The sequence below is a fragment of the Ictalurus furcatus genome, chromosome 11 (genome assembly GCF_023375685.1).
Source record: "Ictalurus furcatus strain D&B chromosome 11, Billie_1.0, whole genome shotgun sequence".
NCBI classification, from domain to species: Eukaryota; Metazoa; Chordata; class Actinopteri; order Siluriformes; family Ictaluridae; genus Ictalurus; species Ictalurus furcatus.
The window spans coordinates 15950948-15974347 of NC_071265.1; the positions used below are offsets into that span (position 1 = coordinate 15950948).

The 23400-nt window shown below is 37.3% G+C and overlaps 1 protein-coding gene across 1 annotated transcript; it reads left to right on the top strand.

Moving 5' to 3' along the window:
• The first annotated feature begins 2011 nt into the window (after positions 1-2011).
• On the top strand, positions 2012-19900 carry lrrn1 (leucine rich repeat neuronal 1). Its single transcript, XM_053636875.1, has 2 exons — positions 2012-3048; positions 15523-19900. Exon 2 carries the CDS (start codon positions 15741-15743, stop codon positions 17886-17888), a length of 2148 nt encoding a protein of 715 aa, XP_053492850.1. The 5' UTR covers positions 2012-3048; positions 15523-15740; the 3' UTR covers positions 17889-19900.
• Positions 19901-23400: the final 3500 nt, after the last annotated feature.

Sequence of the window (23400 nt, forward strand, 5' to 3'; positions counted from 1 at the left end):
GCCTTTATTTTCATCACACATAAGATTAACTGAAACACTAGAATAACTCACTGCGATTGGCTTGCTGCTGGAATCTAAACAGTACAAGTGAGTGCATTACAGAATAATTCTGTTATCTGTGATTGGCCTAGCATGGCCATCACCATATAGCATAACTGGCACTCAATTGGAAGAGCAGAGAATATCAATCTAAAACAATTTAATAAAAAATATAGAGTGTTTTATGAGTAAAAAAAATCACTTGTGTTTCACAGTCACCCAAGACTAATGGAAATGCCTATGATATAGGCTTTTATTGACTGGCTTGCCTCAAACAGAACCTCACTGATTATTCCCAGTTCATTTCAGACAATTATTTTTATCTACTCTTTGATGTCTTACTGAGTGTACAGTACAACATTTGTGAGAACACATCTAGATTGCTTCAGCAAATAAAGCACAGGATGCTGTGGATGCATATGCATAGTTCGCTTCTATGGATACACAGGATAGACTGAGCTTAATATAACCTTCCCACCTCCACTTGGAGTAACATCCTTGGCACCGAAGTCCCCCATTTTACTACTTCCAGGAATAAAGAAATGAACATTGTACCGTGAACAATGCACACCCCTGAATTTATAGCCTGAATTCTATTTATGGTATTTGGATTTTTAGATCAATACAATAAAGTATGCTATTATACATATATACATGTATGCTAAGTCCACTAAGAGTATGTGTTTATCATCAGTGGGCAGTTAATTTTCTTTTAACGTCAGCTTTGTTGTAGGACCATTTCTTTTTCATTTCTGCCACTGTGTGATTTCTTGAACTGACTGCATGTACTTCCACAAATCTTGGAGTGGACAGGCTCATGCATGTGCACAGAATTTCACATTGATTGAACAGCTTTGTGTATACATGCCTTTATAAATCCGATTTTTTTGTGTGAGTGTACTGAATATGTGGATGTTGACTAGCGAGCTAACACTGAAGCTGATTTTTGTGATCTGTGGTGCAGCAAGTAACTTTACTGCCTTACAGCTTTAAGATCCCTGATTCTATCCTGAGCTTAGGTTACTATCTATGCAGAGTTCTGCAGATACGGTGTACCCCCTCCGCCTATCACCTTCTTCCTCCTAACTCCCAGAAAATGCTTATAGGTAGATAGGTAGGCTATACTAAATTGCCTCTAGGTGTGATTGTCTGTGGTGCCCTGTAGTTGACTGGAGTATCATCCAGGGTGTATTCCTGCCTCAAGCGATCATGAGTCATTCCTTTCATTCTCCATACTCTTCTCTTTCCATCATTCCAGTACAAGTTAATCTGGCATCAGAACTGATCAGGCAGTTTTTAGCAAAGTCTTATCTGGCCTTTCTGTTCTTGAGTGTTACCAGTGCTTTACATCTTGAGGTAAACTGCCTGTATTTACATTCATGAAGGCGTCTCTGTGATTCTACACATTGTCAATGATACACTTACCTCAGGGTGTTCTTAATTTGACTAGGTGTTGTGAAGGGGTTTGTCTTCAACAAGAAAATAACTCTGCGATCATTCACTTTAGTTGTCTTCCGTGGTCTTCAATGATTTTTGGTGTTCCTGAGGTCACCAGTTCATTCCTTCTTTTCAAGAATGTACCAAATTTTTAATTTGGCCACTCCTAAAGTTTCTGCTGTCTTCATTTGAATCGACACCTCTTTGGACTGCATGATGAGAGTTCCCACGATCAGCTACCAAATGCAAATTCATCACTTGGAATTAACTCTAGAACTTTTATCTCTTTTTATTTGAAACTGAAACTGATTATCAGTCAACTGTCCAATTACGTTTAAGCCTGTGAAAATGGATTTTGTAAAACATGGCTTTTATTCCTAAACAGGTAATGCAACATTTTTGTTAAACCCCTTGAATTAAAGCTGAAAGTCTACACTTTAAACATGTATTGATTGCTACATATTGAAAGCACATATTGATTGATCTATTGTGGTGGTGTACAGAGACCAAATTACAAAAATTGTGTCAATGTTCAAATACCTATGAGCCTGACTGTACATAACCATCAATGTTTACACTAGATGTCAAGTTTAGAACTACCATAAACACTGTCATACCACAAGTATACAGAAATGATCTAATTATCTACAGTATAACTTCAGACTCTGAAGTTGAGATATGGATTTGTCTGATCGTAATGACCCAATCTGATAAATATTCCAAATTTGGCAAAGGTGACAGTGTGAGTTCATCTTACCTGACTTTATAACATTAATGCCAACGAGTATTCATATCAATACGGTCATTTATATGCTTAAACTGTTCATTAAGTGATGCTTGGAATAAATACATTTAAATGAATGAATGAATGAATGAATAAACAACTCCGACGATCAATAACAGGGTTAGGTTAGAGGACACCTTTCTGTAAAAAAAAAAAAAAAAGTGCTTTCAACGGTTAAACAAAGAGATGCTGTCTCATGGGGACTGGAACAGCACGCATAGTCTTCCATCACAGCGACAAGGAACAGAGGAGAGGAGAGGAGGGGAGGGGAGGAGGAGAGGAGGGGAAGGGGGGGCAGCGACAGAAGGCTTGGAGGACGCTTTCAGTAGCCTTATATTGCCCTTTTTTCGGCATTATCCCCTCCGCGCGTCTTTGTTCGAATCCCAGCGATTCTTGCGAAACAGATGGTGTCCCGCACGCGCTCCCTTCGTCCAATCTCTTGTGCCAGAATCAGCTGACTCGCGTGGACAGCGCCAGGTGCGCGAGCCCGTTATTTTCTCTGTGAAGCGCGTGCCGCTCCAGTGTGCAGACACCACCGGTGGCATATCGCCGTTCTCTCTAATCGGACCATGCGGAAAATCCGTGTGGACATAACTAAGGGGTACCCAAATAAAACATATGGCTGAAGGGTTCGCGTCGTATGGAGTTGAGGAGCAGCACGGTACTAACAAATAAGTCTCACATCGCCTTCTGGATTGTTCCCCTTGTTTATTCACGTTTCTCTCTGTAAGGACATTGCACGCACTGAGGGAGGAGGCCGGTGCAACTGAAACGTGCACGCCAAAGAGGTAATAACCTCTGTATTTTTTATTTTTTTTTAATGAATATAGACTAGTTCTTTGTACGCATATTATGTTAGATTTAATGTACCAAAATGCACCAAAATCCACATAATATGCATGCAAATATAAATCCTCAGAGGCTTAATTTCGATAACAGATAGATTCAGCTTACATTATGCTACCCTATTAAAATCAAATCTCTTATCGGTTTCAGATATCAGATAGGTCCATATGTTTTGGGGTTTTTACCCTTATCCATCTGCAGTTGAGGAATTGTTTTTCCCACGCAAGTTCACAGCCTTGCATTAATTGTAGTTACCTTTGATCTTCATCCGTAATGTGATTTGCATCCAAATATATGATGGCACTAGCAGATGCCTTGTTCGAAATTAGGAGATGCAAGAACTTTGGAAGAAAGAGAAGGACCACAGACCGTGTTAAACGTGGGAAGGCGTGTTTAAGTGCAAGGGAAGGATGCATAATAATAAGGAAGGACTGTGAGTTGTTTATATTGTCCTTGAGGGACGCCTCCGCCTAGTTGCAGCTGTTGCGTCTGCAGAGCTTGCACAACTTCTGGGAGGCGGTGACGAGCATATTAATGAAACTGGCGTCCCGAGCAGCTGGTCATATATAAACACTGCTGTGTAGACTGTATAAGAAAAGTGAGAAGTTGCACAAAGGAGGGCATCATTTATTTATTTATTTATTTTTCTTTCCTGAGCTATTTTTGATGACGTTGCTTAGTTTCTATACTTAACAGAAGCTAGTATGTGTGGAAGAAAATTCAAGAATGCGCACAACAATAGTAAGGCATAGAAATGCAATAGTCTTTCTACTAATACCAAATGACTGATAAACTGTGGTACACTATAAATAATCATAATTATTTGCGTAGACTGGGCTACAACAAATGGTTGATTTTCTTTTATAATAGATTACTTTATTTTGATGTTTAATGATGGATCTAACAATTATTCAATGTTCCAGTTACAATAACACATCTAAATCACAAATAGAATTTGACGAAATGATTGACAAAAAACAAACAAACAAAAAAACAAAAACAAAAACAAAAAAAAACAGATTTTCAGTATTCAAATGGATTGTGTTCATCTTTTTATGTAAATACTACCAAACCAATAGCTTACACATAGACATTGCCTTATCATTTGAGTATTTTTGAAAATTTATCGAGCAGCTTTCATGACACATTAGTATGAGCATAATGATGACGTGTTACTGTATTCACGTCACTTACAAAGCAGGTTTTTGGCGCATTCCTTTTAAATGTCCGTGCATCATGAATGTGGTGGTATGGAAGGAGTCTCCATGCAGTGCATCACAATAGATTTTTTTTTTTTTTTTGTAAAAAAAAACTTTCAGTAGTAAAGCTGTAACGTTTTAGATATTGCCATCTTTGACTGCTCTCTTGATGACACTTAAATTGCACATTCAGAGCGTATGATATTCTATTTTTTTTCTATGCTATGTACGTTTTTACGCTGATGGAAGTGGTCATAGCGCCTAGTGCTGCATGGAGAAAAGAAACAGCAGAAGCAGAGCCACCGCTGCTCCCAAAAGCTTCAGTATTGTATTACATTCTAACCAAAAATAGAGGCCTGTGTGGTTTTACACTATAACATGCAGGCTTAGTATAGACATAGTTAGAGTGTATTGATATCAGCACTATTGTACTGTAACCTCACAAGGATATGATATGATGTGGATTTATGTGTTTTTATGTATGATTGTCACATCTACACTTTTTTGGAAACCTAAGTACCTCATAAAGAAAAATCCACAAGATTTCAAACCCTAAGAGTACAAAATGAGGAGGTGACAGACTTCTAGTATCCTATTCTCTTCTTGTTTTCTCTCTCCCTCTTTTCTTCCAATATCCCCACCAAAGGTTAAAGGCAGGGTGTAGGAGGCAGCCAACAATCCGGGCTTTATTTTATTATTTACCTAAAAACATAGGGGGTGGGTGGGGGTCGCAGAGATAGTGAGTAGAACAGGCCAGGCAGCAGTCTGATTAATTCTGCCACCATAATGTGGTTGAGAAGTCTTCCTGCTAAGTGTAACTCAAAACACAATGGTTCTGGCAAGGACATGTCACTGCACAATCAACTCCAGAATAATTTGCACCATTTATTACAATGAGCTAACCAATTTAACATTCAATAAACATATTGTATTGTTAACATTGTAGTATTAGTTTAACACAATATGTTTGTGGGGAACCCGTAAAGGTTCTATATGTAGAATCCTACTACAGAATGTTTCCCTCTTAGGGTTAAAATGCTTCTAAGAGAGTAACAATACAGTATATCATCAAGATTCCAACAGTAAATATTTGGTCTTCATTGGACTGAAAACTCTCTTCCTTTAATGTCTAACAAAGTTAGAGGCAATTGTAGACGGATCTTGGAACCTCCTCCAGGCAAAACATTTTACATTGCTTCATATGTTTATGTTTGCACACATGGAGTGCCCTTAAAAAACAGTTAAAAAAAAAAAAAATAGGGTTTAAATCTAGAGACTGGGATGGCCATTCTAAAATGTTGATTCTTGCTGTTGGTCCTTCAGCTATTTCTGTATGATTTGTATTTTAGTTTGAGCTCATTATTTTATTGATATATTCATCTATGGACAAGTCTTAATCTGGAAAATCCAGGCAACCGTGTCCCAGAATTTTTATGTCCCGTCCCGTCCCGTCCCGTCCCCCACATTGTTAGCCCCAATTGTGCTTAATAAATGTTATGCATTCTGTACAGTACATTTTACCAGAATTGAAGGATGCCAGTAGTTCTGGAGTTAAGATCAGTTCTACTGGAATTAAATTACAAAATTCACTTTAGGAGATGAGGAGTTTACATTTCTCAAATTCCTCCAAATGACAATACAGGTTTTATACAGCCTAATCATACAATCCTGACTCCTTGCTTTTGGTAACATTTTCAGTATCTTATCATGTACAAAGTGTTTGAAGACTCCAGGGATAGTAATCAGATAGCTGATTTTGTAAAATAGCGAAACCCACATTGTGAAAAAGAAATCAGTTTCGGACATTTAGAGATCCTTGGGACCTGCCTGATCTCCACTTTACCCTCCAATTCTGATGGTCTCTTGTCATCTGTAATCAATAATGTTATGCAAATTCCTATACTCTCAATTAGCAAATGCACCATCTCACCAAACATAATTCTAGTATTTAATACTTTAAAGTGTTAATCAATGTTGTGCAGGCCTTGAGAATCACACATAGATACACTATCTGCTCTATTCCCCATGGCAAAGCCTCTGGGATGCTGAACAGATTTCCATTAACATTCATTTCACAAACTACACTTTTCTGGAATGCTGGTATCAGCTTCTACCGTGAATTCCTTTTTTGTTCAGGATGTGCTGTAGATCCTCCCTGGATTTCATTCTCTCTCACTCTTTTTTTTTTGCTTGCTTAGGCATTGTATCAGTGTTTTATTTTCAAAACATTTCTGCCTCCATGGATTAGTGTTTATACAGGCATGGAAAAAATACTGCTTCTTGGGAAAGGTGAAACGTGTGCTTTTAAACCTGTTCAACGTTATTTTTGGATCTGACTAGACCATGATTCCTCAGCACCTTTCTGCCCATAACTGCAGTGTAGTTTACAGCTCAATCTGCCATTCTATTCACAAGTGACTTACTAAAAATGTGCTTGGGGTGTGTTTTCATTACAGTTCTTCTCGCGCAAGCTGTTTCACTTGTGTGTTATAGTTGACAGATACAGATTATTTGAGCCCAGTGTAACAGAAATTCCATACATTTTACTTACCAGAGATAGTCTGTTAAGCATTGTCTGTATGCATTTCAAAATTGGGAAACATTCCATTCTGCTGAAGCTTTGCAATCTGGATGCATTGCATTTATACAATGTTTACAATTACATACACAGCACATTCGATTAAACAATTACTATGAAGTTAAAGTCCAGACTCTTCATTTTAATTGAAATGTATGTACATCTGTGCTGAGTTTAAACCATATCAGAATCAGAGGCCCGAATGCATATTTTTTTAGGAGCACCATAGGCGATTGCTCACAAGAGAGGTTCTAATGGATTTAGAGATGATTCTAGATGCATTTGGAGCCTGCTGCTGTTGTTTTAAAGATGTGGAAACAAGACTCATTGCCAGTTAAGTATTCATGAGTTTATCAGTCAGAAAACTCTGAATAAATCAGTCCTAGGCACATACCATGTCATGAGTTCAAAACAACAGTTCTGTACAGTCTATAGAACCAAGAACTTATTGGGATTTTGTTGATGCTACAGATCAAATCACAACCAGACTACAGTAGTGGGTGTCTTGACTACATTGCGCCAAAAAGGAGGGCTGTGACGGTGGCCATGACAAACTACCACCGCGGTGGTGGAGTTCCACCTGCAGTGGTGTCACATCTTAATGTTTCTGCTTGAGTGGGCACTATGACAAGTACAAAGTACAACATTTTGTATGCAAGTCTAATAATAATAACAGTTGCAAAATTAATTTGTATTTATAGCCTACCATATAGTGGGAGGTTTTATATTAATACACAAATTACATAATAATAATAAAACCTGGGGCTTAGTGGTTAGCACGTTCACCTCACACCTCCAGGGTCGGGGGTTAAATTCCCACCGTGGCCCTGTGTGTGCGGAGTTTGCATGTTCTCCCCGTGCTGCGAGGGTTTCCTCCGGGTACTCTGGTTTACTCCCCCAGTCCAAAGACATGCATGGTAGGCTGATTGGCATGTCCAAAGTGTCCTTATTGTATGAATGGGTGTGTGAATGTGTATGTGATTGAGCCCTGCGATGGATTGGCACCCTGTCCAGGGTGTACCCCGCCTTGTGCCCGATGCTCCCTGGGATAGGCTCCAGGTTTCCCCGTGACCCTGATATAAGGATAAGCAGTGTAGAAGATGGACGGAGAATAAAACCTTATATGGTGTTGTCAGTTAGTTTTGTAGCGGGTTTGTTTGAGCGCAGCAAAATCCAGTTAGGCGAATTCTGCTATCTCATTTTGGGTTCTGACACTGCAATTGATCTTGTTGGGTAACAATATGTTACATGGGCAATCTGGGAACATTTTGGATGCGTGCCTAATGAGAAAGGTGAACCAATAAATTTGGATGAATATTTTGGCTTTGTGGGAAAAAAATACGTGTTAAACAGGCAAACACTAGCCTACAAATCTCAGGAACCATCTCCAGGCATGTCACCCATTTTTTAAATTTTATTTAATATTTAGATTTTTAATATTTTATTTAGGTTACCGTCCTACTGGTATTTATTTAAAAGTTTTATAGGCTTGTGGTATACTACACTTGTAAAAGAAATAAAGTATTCATCAGAGAAATGTGCGACTGTGTTTCACTCACTTCTCCTTCTTCTCCCCTTGTGTGAAATCACAATACCGTATCCCACAGTACTATTTTTAGCTTGAATTAGCAGCATTGTTTAAATTGCCATTAAGGATGGGCATACAGTCATCATTAGAACACAGGCACTTGGACAGACGTTGTACTTGTGTTCTATTTAGTACTTAAATTTGGGACATGATTGAAAATGAAAATGCTAGTTACTAGAGAGAGAGAAAGAGCAGTACATATAGAGTGAGATTCTCTGACACAGCCTGGCAGTCATTTGGTATTTATGTGGTATACTAAACCACAAGTCTGACAGACACAAGGTGGATGATCCCTCACCACCCTCCTGAGGGAGACAGAGTTTTGTCTTACAATCAAATGGCAGATGGTGCCAGCAGATTTTTATGGCTGTCAATTATGATTTAAGGCAGAAAGATGCAAAGGAAAATGGACATTACAGCAGGCAGCCATGGTCTGAGTAAAAGACCAGCCTAATGAAGTGTGAAAAGTATAAACAATCAGCTGTTGACTGTATGATATGAACAGATATTTATGAAAAGTATAAACAATCAGCTGTTGACTGGATGATATGAACAGATATTTAAAGTGGCATTTTAGATATCCTCCCTTTATGAGGTGACCAGTGATACAGCAATATATTATACAGTACATATATTTTAGAGTTGCGTAGATATAACAGTGACCTTGTGATGTACTTTAGACTTTTGTCTTGTTACTTTAGGCTTTAACTACTTCACATCACCAAAATTCTATGTTCACATTGTCTACTAACAGGTTTGGATTGAAGTCCAAATAAATCAGTCAATAGTTCTTTCCAACAGAGCAGTAAAAGCTTTTTTTCCCTCTGGACTGCTGCCAGACAAGTCCAGCCTCCAGGCTCACACTACATAACTACAGATCTTAACTATATGTTTTATCATTACTATATATATATATATATATATATATATATATATATATATATATAAAAAACATCTCGGCCAAACCTCAGGACACACTGGGGGGAAGGGATCAATTTGCTTTCTTGTACCATTGCATAACATATTGTAATTTATTATGGTTTAAAAAACATATATTTATGCATTAGAGATCCAGAATAATCTAGAAACACTGAACATTTTCTGTTATTGTTTAACTGAGCTAGCAATGATTGGTGAAGGAGCGTCTTATTACCCATTAAACAGTGTCTTATTAACCACTGTTCCTATTTTTCTACTAAAAGTATTTGTAAATAATATTTGTTCTATTTAATTGTTTAATGGAATAATATTTTTGGTTAAAATATTCTGCATTATTAAGCTATGAACCAAAAAGTATGATCCTGTTCCAACCAAAATTGTGTGGGATGCATCGCTATTGTTTTCTCCTTCTGAGTGTGAAGGCTTTGTCCCATTTTGTAGTAAGCACCTGGGTCAAGTGCTGAATCTGAGGTTAACCTCACTATGAAGATACAGTATCATGATAAATTGTGAGAATAACAGACAGTGAAAAATAGATACTTTGAAGACAAACTTATGTCTATACAGTGGCTTGCAAAAGTATTCACCCCACTTGGCATTTTTCCTATTTTGTTGCATTACCACCTGTAATTTAAATGAATTTTTATTTGGACTTCATGTAATAGACAAAATAGTCCAAATTGGTGAAGTGAAATGAAAAAAATTACTTGTTTAAAAGAAATTCTAAAAAATAAAAAAACGGAAAAGTGGTGCATCCATATGTATTCATCCCCTTTGCTATGAAGCCCCTAAATAAGATCTGGTGCAACCAATTACCTTCAGAAGTCACATAATTAGTTCAATAAAGTCCACCTGTGTGCAATCTGTCACATGATCTCAGTATGTATACACCTGTTCTGAAAGGCCCCAGAGTCTGCAACACCACTGAGCATGGAGCACCACCAAGCAAGCAGCACCATGAAGACCAAGGAGCTCTCCAAACAGGTCAAGGACAAAGTTGTGGAGAAGTACCGATCAGGGTTGGGTTATAAAAAAATATCCGAAACTTTGATCATCCCATGGAGCACCATTAAATCCATCATTAAAAAATGGAAAGAATATGGCACCATAACAAACCTGCCAAGAGAGGGCCACCCACCAAAACTCATGTACCAGGAAAGGAGGGCATTAAACAGAGAGGCAACAAGGAGACCAAAGATAACCCTGAAGGAGCTGCAAAGCTCCACAGCGGAGATTGGAGTATCTGTCCATAGGAACATTTTAAGTTGTACACTCCACAGAGCTGGGCTTTATGAGAGAGTGGCCAGAAAAGAGCCACTGCTTAAAGAAAAAAATAAGCAAACACATTTGGAGTTCTCCAAAAGGTATGTGGGAGACTCCCCAAACATATGGAAGAAGGTACTCTGGTCAGATGATACTAAAATTGAGGTTTTTGGCCATCAAGGAAAACGCTATGTCTGGCACAAACCCAATACTTTGCATGACCCCGAGAATAACATCCCCACAGTGAAGCATGGTGGTGGCAGTATCATGCTGTAGGGATGTTTTTCATCGGCAGGGACTGGGAAACTGGTCAGAAATGAATGAATGATGGATGGTGCTAAGTGAAGGGAAATTCTTGAGGGAAACCTGTTTCAGTCTTCCAGAGATTTGAGACTGGGACGGAGATTGGAGACTGTTAAAGCAACACTCACATGGTTTAAGGGGAAACATTTAAATGTCTTGGAATGGCCTAGTCAAAGCCCAGACCTCAATCCAATTGAGAATCTATGGTATGACAAAGATTGCTGTACACTAGTGGAACCCATCCAACTTGAAGGAGCTGGAGCAGTTTTGCCTTGAAGAATGGGCAAAAATCCCAGTGGCTAGATGTGCCAAGCTTATAGAGACGTACCCCAAGAGAATTGTAGCTGTAATTGCTGCAAAAGGTGGCTCTACAAATTTATGAATTTGTGTGTGTTGGGGGGGATGGGGTTGGGAGGGTGAATAGTTATGGACACGCAAGTTTTCTGTTTTTTTTTTTTTTATGATACCCCGTTTTTTGAATTACACAGCTGTAGTCTAAAATTAGCCCAATTTCACAGGAAGATTGAGGACCTGGCAACACTGGCTACTGGTCAGACAGCATCAATCAGACAGTTGCTATGCTTGACCTGGCTATGATTATTTCATGATGTCCCCCACTTAGTGACACAACCAGATTTTGACAACTAGGGACCTGACAGCAGGTATATACTGTAGGTCGTTACTCTTTAAGGATACAGTTTGATAGGTTGCCCTACAGAGGGATCACATAGAGTATCATGTAAAGCATCTTGGGATTCTAAGAAAGCTTACTATTCAAAGAACATGAGTGACCTTTTTTCCCCTTGAAATATATTGCAAGTTGCAATATGTAAGCTTAGTTTATAACCACACTAGGGTTTGCTGGTTAAAGATGACCTCTTGCAGTCCGTTTCTGGCCTGATGTTTGGCCCATACTACAGTGAGATTCACCTTCCCAAAATTATTTGCACAGGTTTCTTTTCAAATGAGCTGAAAAAGGCATACTTGTTATCATTTGTGTCTGTTCAGGTGTGTCCCTACGTGTGTGCTTCATACAAATAAATATTAGAAAAGGAGGATCAAATCTTATTGTTTTAAAATTCTATTGTTTTCCACTGTCCTAAGGGACTCGCCCACAACTGTTGCACCATCTTACATCCACTCATTTGTATGAAAGTGTCTGTTAATCACTGTGTACTGTAAAAACATGGTGGTTAAGAGTTTAATAGGCAATTCAAGGGTGATAAAGCACAGTAATACATTGTAGCCAGAAGCTGGCTGGAAACTGCTGAAAGACAGTTTCTTTGTTTAAAAGTCTTAAACTTCAGTGGACACAAATTAGGAACCAAATCAGGATTTTTACAATAGTGATACTGTGTACATGGCAGGTCGAAACTACTCAGTGACACTTTTTACACTGTTTACTCCATACACTGCTTCCATGAAGCATTCATTTCTTGTTTTTTAATTCACCATCAGATTATTTAAACATGCATATATTAAGATTCGTGAAACGTTTGTTAATCTAATGAGATTTTCACTGCTAAGCAAAAGTGACAACATCTATGGTTTTGCGATAGTATTTATTTATTTGTTGTTGGTTTTTTTTTACTCCTTGTTTTGGCAACACATGAAAATAATTATTTTTTGCATTTTCAGCTAAAGCAAGGTTAAACTGGATGTGAATACAATTAGCACAGTGAAAAGTCAATCCACTGTCGGGGCAAAGGACATGGGACATGAACGATTCATTTGTGGTTGCCTTTGCTTTATGTCACCTGGATCTAAGTGAACTTTGACCTCTGAATTTGTGAATCTTGGTCTTGTGAGTCAGAAGAAAACTTAAGGATAGACATTTCACATTTCTGTGACAGTAAAAACAGGTTGTTCTATTAAAAAAAGCGCAGGGTAAAATGTGCAGAGTGTCAACATTTAATAGTTTCCTTTCAGTCTGTATTTTATACTTCCTAGTTTACTATAATATTCTATTGCTATAATATTCTATTCTATTCTATCTGTGCTTTTTTGTGGAAAGCTACACAAAAGTGTTTAGCATGGTCTTTCACAGTGATTTTTGTTGGTAAATGTGACCTTTTACCTGCACTCATTTTCAACAACGAGGAGGGCTTTGGCAGAATGCATGTTGTGATGACATCACATGATGTGTCTTGGCCCAGATCTGCAGTAATTTTGAAAAATTGCAAACTCCTCTGAATATTGCGATCTGAAAATCCTGCAGGGACTGTTTTAACAAGATTTCGAAATCATGTGACAGGGCTGCTTGTGGAAAAGTGAAACTGACACAGGTCTCTTTCAGAGACAGTAAGCTACTGCAGAACATAAACATGTACAGTATTGTGCTTAGGCACTCTAAACGTTTTGTACAAGTTTTGCCTTAGATGTTTAGTTTAGGACTTCTGCAAAATAGAGCACGTAAAAAAAAAAAACATTTTAATTTTATAGGAGATTTTTTTGTGAAATGTCTAATTTCAGTATTTTTGAAGGCATCTGTACTTTACAGTATTTGTTTAAAATACTTTTGCACAGTACTTTATGAACAGGAGACAATTATCTATGAACCACAGTACATTAGTGATGCACAAATTAATGCCTTGCCCAAATGACAAACATAAATACACCAAGTAAAAATTCTTGGAGTCTGTGACAAGCATTACATTCAAGTGAGTTTTCATAACAACAACAATTTTACACCATCACACTTGTCACCGATCCAGATTGTGAAAGTAACTAGATTTAAATATTTACATGGCAATTATTCTTTGATTTAACAGATTATGCAATGTTTTATACATCTTGTACATGTACTTGTAGATTGTTTCTCTGCTTAATATGCCTAAATAAATCTTGCCCGACTATGCTTGAAAAAAAACCCCAAGGTAAAATCTGATTCATCATTAACTGGCAAATTGTGTTTGGATATGATGTTCAATTCCGAGTAGGTCATTTTAAACTCGCTTGGGCTGTTTTGATCTTGAAAATGAAAGCGTCAGTGGAGAAAATATGCAAGCCTATATTTAAATTTGTAAGATAAAAACAGCCTGGGTGTTATCATGTGTTGGACAGACCAGGCACCTGGATGGTGAGCATGGACATTTGCTGTACCATATGGTGCTGATGCTGACACAATCATTTTAGCAGCAAGAGTATTAAAGCAGGAGTCCAGGAAGCATTAGAGAATGCCAAATGCGACTTGTGATATGAATAAACACAACTGTATTTCACCGAACACTGTCCCAAACCTTCTGCTTTTGCTGTGATCTAGATGCATGCATTATATTAACAGTTTATTCTGAATCTGCAATCAGAAATCATTCAGATCATTTTTGCATACTGTATAAACATAAGCACTGAGAGATTATTAGAATTCTCTAAAGTGAGATTTAGTTATCAGTCCGCACAGGATTTCACAGTTTGTTTGTGATTGTTGCAGCCAAAAATGCTTGATTTTGCTGCGGCATTTTTCTAAATTTGTGATGCAATTTGTGGAGTTTTTTTTTTTTTTGCAGAAAACTACTTGAATTGGTGAACTTGCAATTGCACAAAATTGTTTTGCACAGTCATTCGCAGTGATGTCTGTTGGTAAATGAGACCTTTTAGCTGAAGTCATGTTTGACGCATGTGAATCGAAGGGAACTTTGGCTGAATGTGCATTGCGATGACGTCACATGATGTGTCTTTGCCCATCTGCAGTAAAATCTGAAAATCTGCTGTAATTTTTTTTTAAAATTGCAAACTCCTTAGAATATTGCAGAGTTTCCTTGATTTTGCATTAATTTCTGCGATGTCAAAATCCTGCCAGAGTTATGTAATAATTAATCATTTTCATATTTAATGAGGTGATGTGTAATCATGACATTTAAAACCACTTGGATGTGATATTTCAATGAATAAGATGAACTGAGAACCTATTAGGAAAATAAGTATCCAATTTTTACAGCACAAAAATGGAAATACCCCTAACTGGGGTATTTTGCCTTATTTTGCCCTAGTTGGTCCCCCTTTTGTTGCTATAACAACCTCCACTCTTCTGGGAAGTCTTTCCACTAGATTTTGGTATGTGGCTGTGGGGATTTGTGCCGTTCAGAGACAAGAGCATTACTGAGGCCTGGTTCACAGTTCTCATTTCAGTTCATACAAAAAGTGTTCACTGGGGTTTAGGTCAGCGCTTTGTGCAGGTTACTTGAGTTCTTCTACATCAACCTTGGCAAACCATATTTTTATGGACATTGTCATGTTAAAACATAGTTGAGCCCTTTAGTTCCAGTAAAGGGTAAATTGTAATGCTACAATATACAAATACATTCTAGACAATTGTGTGCTCCCAACTTTGTGACAACAGTTTGGTGGTATTACCACATATGGGTGTGATGGGCAGGTGCCCACATACTTTTGGCCATATCATGTATATTTATTTGATTTGTTTTTGATACATAGATATATTAATATTTTGATTTGAAATATATAACATTTTCATTTCATTTAATCTGTCATATCATCTATGTTGTTGTATCCTGTATTTTGACAGAACTTTTTCTTTTGCTTCCAGACCCAGTTGCACTGACCTGATATCAGACTGTCTGAGTCTACAGGGAATCTTCTGGGGAAACTACCACTTTGAATTTCAGTGCCACTGTTACTCAAGTTTTTAAAGTATAAAAGGTTGATGCAGTTACACTTCTGAACACTTGATGAAAGTCTCACCATACAGCCCAAATCTTTTTGCTTCTTTGGGAATCCAACCCATTTTTGATCAGAATTGCTAAAATGGCTATAGGGAATGCATTCTGTGTTGCTCAGCCTTGTTTAATTTTTATATTGGCATTACTTACATTCTCTTCTGTTGATGCTACAGAGTGTCCGCAACTATGTGTATGTGAAATCCGGCCATGGTTCACACCCCAGTCTACTTACAGGGAAGCTATAACTGTAGACTGCAATGACCTTCGTCTTACACGCATCCCTGGAAATCTGTCAAGTGACACGCAGGTGTTGCTGTTGCAGAGTAACTACATTGCCAGGACAAGTGAGGAACTGGAGCAGTTGCTAAATCTGACTGAACTGGATCTTTCCCAGAACAACTTTACCAATATTCACGATATAGGCCTGACCAACATGTCCCAGCTCACCACACTACATCTGGAGGAGAACCAGATTGTTGAGATGCCTGACTTCAGCCTTCAGGACCTTACAAACCTTCAGGAGCTTTATATAAACCACAATCAAATTAGTTCCATTGCAGCTAATGCATTTGCTGGTTTGCGCAACTTGCTAAGGCTGCATCTGAACTCAAACAAACTCAAAGCTATTGATAGTCGTTGGTTTGAATCAACTCCTAACCTTGAGATCCTAATGATTGGGGAAAATCCTGTTGTTGGTATTCTGGATTTGAATTTTAAACCTCTTGTTAACCTTAGAAGTTTGGTATTAGCGGGGATGGAACTTACTGATATACCTGGCAATGCTTTTGTTGGACTGGACAATCTTGAGAGCCTCTCTTTCTATGATAATAAACTTGTGAATGTTCCTCAAAATGCTCTACAGAAACTAGCAAATCTGAAATTTCTGGATTTGAACAAAAACCCTATACACAAAATCCAGGAGGGGGACTTTAAAAACTTGTTAAAGCTTAAAGAACTTGGTATTAATAATATGGGGGAGCTTGTCTCTATTGATCGTTTTGCCCTGGATAATCTGCCAGAATTGACCAAACTTGAGGCCACCAATAACCCCAAGTTGTCGTACATTAGCCGAATAGCATTCCGTGACGTTCCATCTCTTGAGAGTCTCATGCTCAACAACAATGCCCTAAACTCTGTTTACCTGGCAACAGTAGAATCTTTACCCAACCTGCGGGAGATCAGCATTCACAGCAACCCATTGCGGTGTGATTGTGTTATCCAATGGATGAGTTCAAATAAAACAACCATACGATTTATGGAACCTCTTTCAATGTACTGTGCAATGCCACCTGAGGTCAGAGGCCAGCGCATGAGAGATGTACTTTCACATGAATCTGCTGAGCAATGTTTGCCAATGATATCCCATGATACCTTCCCTAACCATCTTAACCTGGATATTGGCATGGCCGTAGACCTTGACTGTCGTGCAATGGCAGAGCCTGAACCAGAGATATACTGGGTGACACCATTAGGTAACAAGGTCATGATGGATACTGTGTCTGATAAGTACCATCTGAACAGTGCCGGAACACTACATATATCAAACATTCAGGCTGACGATTCTGGCCGCTACACCTGTGTTGCTCAGAATACCGAGGGTGCTGACACCAGAGTGACTGCAATCCGGGTCAATGGTACTCTCCTGGACAGCACTCAGCTTATGAAAATATATGTAAAACAGACAGAGTCCCACTCAATACTGGTGTCCTGGAAGGTAAACTCCAATGTAATGACTTCTAACCTCAAGTGGTCTTCAGCCACCATGAAGATTGACAACCCCCACATCACCTACACAGCCAGAGTCCCTGTAGATGTTCATGAGTATAATCTGACACACCTTCAACCAGCTACTGAATATGAGGTCTGTCTCTCAGTTTCCAATATTCACCAACAGACTCAAAAGTCTTGTGTAAATGTCACAACAAAACATTCCACTTTTGCTGTAGAAATATCTGACCAAGGCACCAACACAGCTCTTGCTGCTGTCATGGGTACAATCCTGGCTATCATAAGCCTGGGGTTCATCTCTGTCTATATTGCCAAGAGATGGAAAAGGAAGAATTACCACCACTCCCTCAAAAAGTACATGCAGAAAACCTCTTCAATTCCTCTTAATGAGCTATACCCACCTCTCATCAATCTGTGGGATGTAGACACTGAAAAGGACAAAGATGGCTCCTCAGAGCCAAAGCCAAGCCAGGTTGACACAACAAGAAGCTATTACATGTGGTGAAGTCCATAAAACTGTTGTTTTGGAGCACAAAGACACGTTTTACTTATTTGTGCAAAAATGAAAGTGGATTTGTTCTCTGCATTGCTTATTTGCAACAACTACACTGCCAGTCAAAAGTTTTTGAACAAATGGAGTTTTTGTGTTATGTTTTATTACAGTGTTGCAAAATTAAACAAGTGCTTTTATTTTGCTTTGTTATAATGTTTTATTAAAGGCAAGTGCACTTGTTTGGTGAACCAGTTACTGCAAGACTGTAAGCCTATATAAGTGTGCACTGAGACTGTGATCCTGCAGGACTCAGCAAAAAAGGTGTGGGAGCAGGTGGTTTTTAATTTCATGTGGGTGGGAGCAGGCAATGAGATATGAAGGACAAAGCAAGGCCACATTCATTAACATGGGAGCATACAGAGTGCTCACGTGAAACAGGGTACATTTATGTTCAGTAACTGTTTTAATATTTAGGGTGACAATGGTTTAAATGACTAATTTGTATATATTTTAGGAAATAGAACCAGTTTAGATAACTAGAAAATATTGCGAGTCAGTACAAAAAATAATAATCATTATAACAGAAATAATTACAAAAACAGGCTGGATTGGTCTGTAGCAGCAGGCAGGATTAGCCACAAGTGTCTGCAGGATTGGTAAGAATTTCTTCAGGGGGAGATGGGGGAAAAAACAGTCCCCCAAACACCTCTACTACAAGTGCCTAATTAGAATTATCCAGGAGTTTCCAGTTAGATCTAAGTTTTTCCCAATAAAATAAAATATTATCAATGTTTCTCAGTTCATTTATAACTATTTCTTACTTAGATTTTCTAATTCTAGAGTATTTACCTTGAACCCATTTTTTTTTTATTATTATTATTATTTTTATTTTTTACTTTAACCAAGAGTTTGAATAGAGGGATTCAGAAACTTTTGATTGGCAGTGTAAATGGACTAATGATTCATATATTTTAGTAGAGCATATTACTTTTTCTTCTTAGCTCAATATTGCAGCTTTGTTTAGTTTCTGAGACACGTTAGTAGCTGTGCTTTTTATGTTCAGTATATTTTAATAGCACAGCATAGATAATGTCAAAGATTATTTTGGGGTCAGTTGATGCTGTAGCAGTTTGATGCAGTACTATACAAATGTCTTTGGCAGTATTCATATAGAATGTAAAGTTTCTTTTTCTCTTTTGTAAAACAGTTTATCTGTTGTGCACTGAAATATATTAAGAATTTTGTCCATGGACTACAGTGTAAGCTGACAAAATGATTTTAGACTTGAGATACTGTCTATTAAATGATGTTAGCAATTGTTCTGTAATGTTGTATCAACTATAATTTTAACTTTTTTTAATCAAACATTAAATTTTGATTTAGAACTTAAAGGTAATAGTTCTACATTTTGGATTTGTTTTTAAACATATTCAAGGTAATACTAATAAATTAATCAGTAGCATTTTCTACTTCTCTGCATGTGGTTTGATTGTCAGAGATGCCTAGTTCTACTTCCACCGGGGTGCTTTCTTTCCGAAACAAGTGTGCTCATTTCCTACAATACCAATAGAAAATTTGTCAATTTATAAAAAATTTATTTTTAACCTCAGTAGGGTACAGTATTAATAATTCGAGAGATTGTCATCCTCACTAAAGTACAGTACCAATGGATTAATTGAATGAGGGTTAGCATCACACTTACTGTCATCATTCATCCTAAAACAATGCAGCAGCACTTATTTTAAGCGCTGTCCAGGGAATAAATTTTCCATGGAACGCTTTCAGAAGTGTTATGTATGAACCATTGTGATGACATTGCTATGCGGTCTACACAAATTCCAGATGGAAACGCTTCTGGTTGTCTGAAACATTAGAACGTAGAATAGTACGTTACATGTTTAACCGTGGTTCTGTGACTAAATGGAGGACTGTCCAGCCATCTGAGTCAATCAGGTGAATAAGAATGGCCAGAGGATTTGCATGACGTAGCAGGGGCCTTTTATAGGCTACACAGGTGAGGTCACAGTTAGAGTCAGGAGTATATATATATATATATATATATATATATATATATATATATATATATATATATATATATATATATATATAATGATCATGTTTATATTGTTTGCTTGTATTTCCTTATTTGTAAGCAGATTTGGATAAAAGCGTCTGCTAAATTAACAAGCACACACAAACTCTACTAGTTCTGAAAGGAAGCTACCCTTGTGGAAAGCATGGTTACATTCATAACCTATTATTTGGCTTTTTAGCTTAGTTCCCCTCAAGTGTAGTTTAGTTTAGTTTGTAGCAAAGCAAAGAAGGAATTCATATTTTATAAGGATTTTTTAAATGCAGTTTTACAGTACAGGTTGTACTGACATTTCATAAACTTTGTCATAGTCACTACAGAAGTAGCAACACCAATAGTTGTTGCCGTAGTATTTATGATACAGGAAACACCTGAAAACTATGTTTTTCTTTTTTTGCTATGCTTTCTTTCTTTTTTTTTTCTTTTTTTTTATATAGCAAAAACTATAGTCAGATCAAACATGAATAATATCCAGCCAGTGAAAAAGGGCAATTCACTGAAGGGGAAAGAACAGAGGACACAGGAGAAAGGAAGTTTCTATTGGTTGTTACTTTGGCATCAATTTTATCTAGATGAACCTTTTTTTCATTTGAAATGGGATTGTTATCTCTCTAGTTGGCAAAATAAATAAATAAATTGAGCCTTCACTAATTATTAAGTAGCGGTCATACTGGACATTTGTCTTGTTATTTTCTTAATCTAAGTATCAAGTTGCACATTTATTGCCACATGCTCAACACGCATCTCTCTCTGGTTGATGTTGATTATATTACGTTGACGTGGATTTGGCCGAAAAAAGATTAACCTTCATGAAGGCATTGTCTTTTTGGCTAAATGCAATTTAGCAGCAGCACTCGTTTGCATAATGTTCAGCTTTGCTGAAGTTTTGCCACCACACAGTAGTAAGACAAGAGTCTCTGCAACATAACCATCATGTACCACACAAATTTGACATAACTCCACTGTAATGAATAGCATCCAGCTCAGCGAAGATGCACATGAACATGTGCCATTACAGTTGCATGGCACACATCCAGGAAAAATACAGCTAAATATAATTACCCCTACATTGCACTTGTGTATCAACAGACAGGTCATTCAATAATAAAATTACAGGGTAGGATGTGCCATGTGTCACCATTTAATATTTTCTTTCAATATGTAAGCCATCATAATTTTCCTGTTTGGGCAGGCAAGTTTGATATTTTTCTTTCATGCTGGTAATAAAAGTGTAAATACCAATTTTTATACTGTATCGGATGCTTAGATCTACAAATGTCTACAAAAAGTGAGTTTATGAACAGTAGAAATCTTTCACTACAGTTGTAGACAGTTTATTATTACGTGTAATATCTGACATGGACCGGACTGCAGATCGGACATGTACTTCTGTTAATTTTGTAACAATTGTATAAAGTCAGCATATACACTCAGCTGGTTGCTTATAAATCCAAACTTTTGTGGTAAACTTTTTTCTGTTTGCCTGCTAGGATTTTCTTGTTAGCAATGTTGGCACCTCTGCCAGTACCTAGTACTTATTACAGTTTTGCGTACACTGTAGCTGTTAAATAAAATAATTTGGTTATATTATTATCAGTTTATGCATTTAAATAACTGCACACAGACAGGAAGAAATAGTGTCGTATTTCAAAAGATTTATTGTAAAGAAATGTATCTGTTCATTAATGATTGCAGGTATGAATTGTAAAGCAGCAATAGAAAACTGACTGTTTAACAATTAGGTGAAAGTACTGCTTTTTACTTTTTTATTTGCTAGGGTTAGTTATTGGGCCCTTGATTTGCTGTGATTTATACATGCTTGCATATTAAGATGCAAACAAAAATAAAATACAGTTTTGTTCCAATATTTTCATACAAAAATGTTCAAATGAAGTGTCATTTTTCTTTTTTTCTTCTTCTTCTTCTTCTTTTTTTTTTTTTTTTTTTTTTTTACATCATATTACTCATTGGGAAAATGGTCCCACAGTCACCAGACCTCTCACCAGAGAAGCTGCTACTAGATGAATTTCACCACGTAATGAGACTCATAATGCCAGCAGCATACCTGCTGACACCTACTAAAGGAATGACTCAAAATTATCATCAAAATTCAAAGCGAATATCTTAAGAATAAGCTTTTAGGTGAATGTCAGTAACAGACACCTATTTTGTTCTGATATTTTTATACAAACAAAGAGTAATTTGAAGTGACATCTACAAAATGTTTCACGAATTTTTATGTTCTTTTAAGACTGTTTGGCCTGGCATGGACACACACTCTTGTGTCTGCTTGTTTTTATTACTAAAGTGGAAAATGTAATTAAAAAAATATATACCCAAATCAAAGAGAACAGCACAAAATTGACAGTGGAAAATGTAATTAAAAAAATATATACCCAAATCAAAGAGAACAGCACAAAATTGACACCCTGTACTGCTTTCCTAAAATAGCACGGCTCCTGTGTGCGCTCTGAAGGAAAACAGCATGCACAGTTTGCTTTAATGGATGTCAGTTTAATGCTTTTAATATATGTCAGTTAGCTGCTCATGAATTGCTCATGCAAATGAATTGTTCACATCACATGGTTGTAGAATGGAGCAATTTAAGCTTGATATGAGAAATAATGTAATACATCTATGGACAATGTCACTTAATTTATACAAACATCAGTGACCATACTTAAAGAATTCTCCCAGTGGAAACATCCAAGATCTTCATACAGGCATTGATGGCTTCAGATAGCTGCAATGCAGCACATCTATTTGAAGAAAGGCAAATCATTGGGGAAATACTAGGCAGGAACATGGAGCTCCCTTCTTGCTCTTTGAAACCTGAATACTTTAGTGAACGCATAATTAAGCACTAAAGAATTTCAAGAGTTCAATTACTTATAACCTGCTGAATGTACCAGATGTGCAGTAATATGATTTAAGGACTTGCGGTATAACTACATTGAAACTGAACACTAATGTAAATAATAAAAATCTAGACCAAGAAGAATTATTAAAAGACTGTGACCAAAATATTGCAAATATTGATAAACCTATCATTATTGCCATAATGAGGACTTATGAAAAAGTTTTCCCCTTTTTGTTTTGAATAGCAAGACATTAGTAATACTTTTGCACTTGTGCTGCTTTTGTGCCATTCTGCCTCACATGTGAGTGTCAAACTAGTGAAAGGTTCGAAATGTAGAAAGGTTCTACATTTGCCCAAGGGCTTTGTTAACATTTGAACTAACACCTGGCTGGGCCTGAGAGGTACACTAATTGACAGGTTATAGAGGCTGTTGTTTTGTAGTATTGCCAAAAGAAAAGGAAAATGAGTTCATTATACAGCTGGATGTGTAGGACATGACCTCACGGATTCTTGTTGATTTGTCTCAGCTCCACTGTTATGCTGATGTCAGTGTTCTGCAACACTAGATCATA

What these genes read in the sequence shown, in the direction of transcription:
- lrrn1 (XM_053636875.1), top strand. Translation starts at nt 15,741, where the DNA reads ATGGCTATAGGGAATGCATTCTGTGTTGCTCAGCCTTGTTTAATTTTT.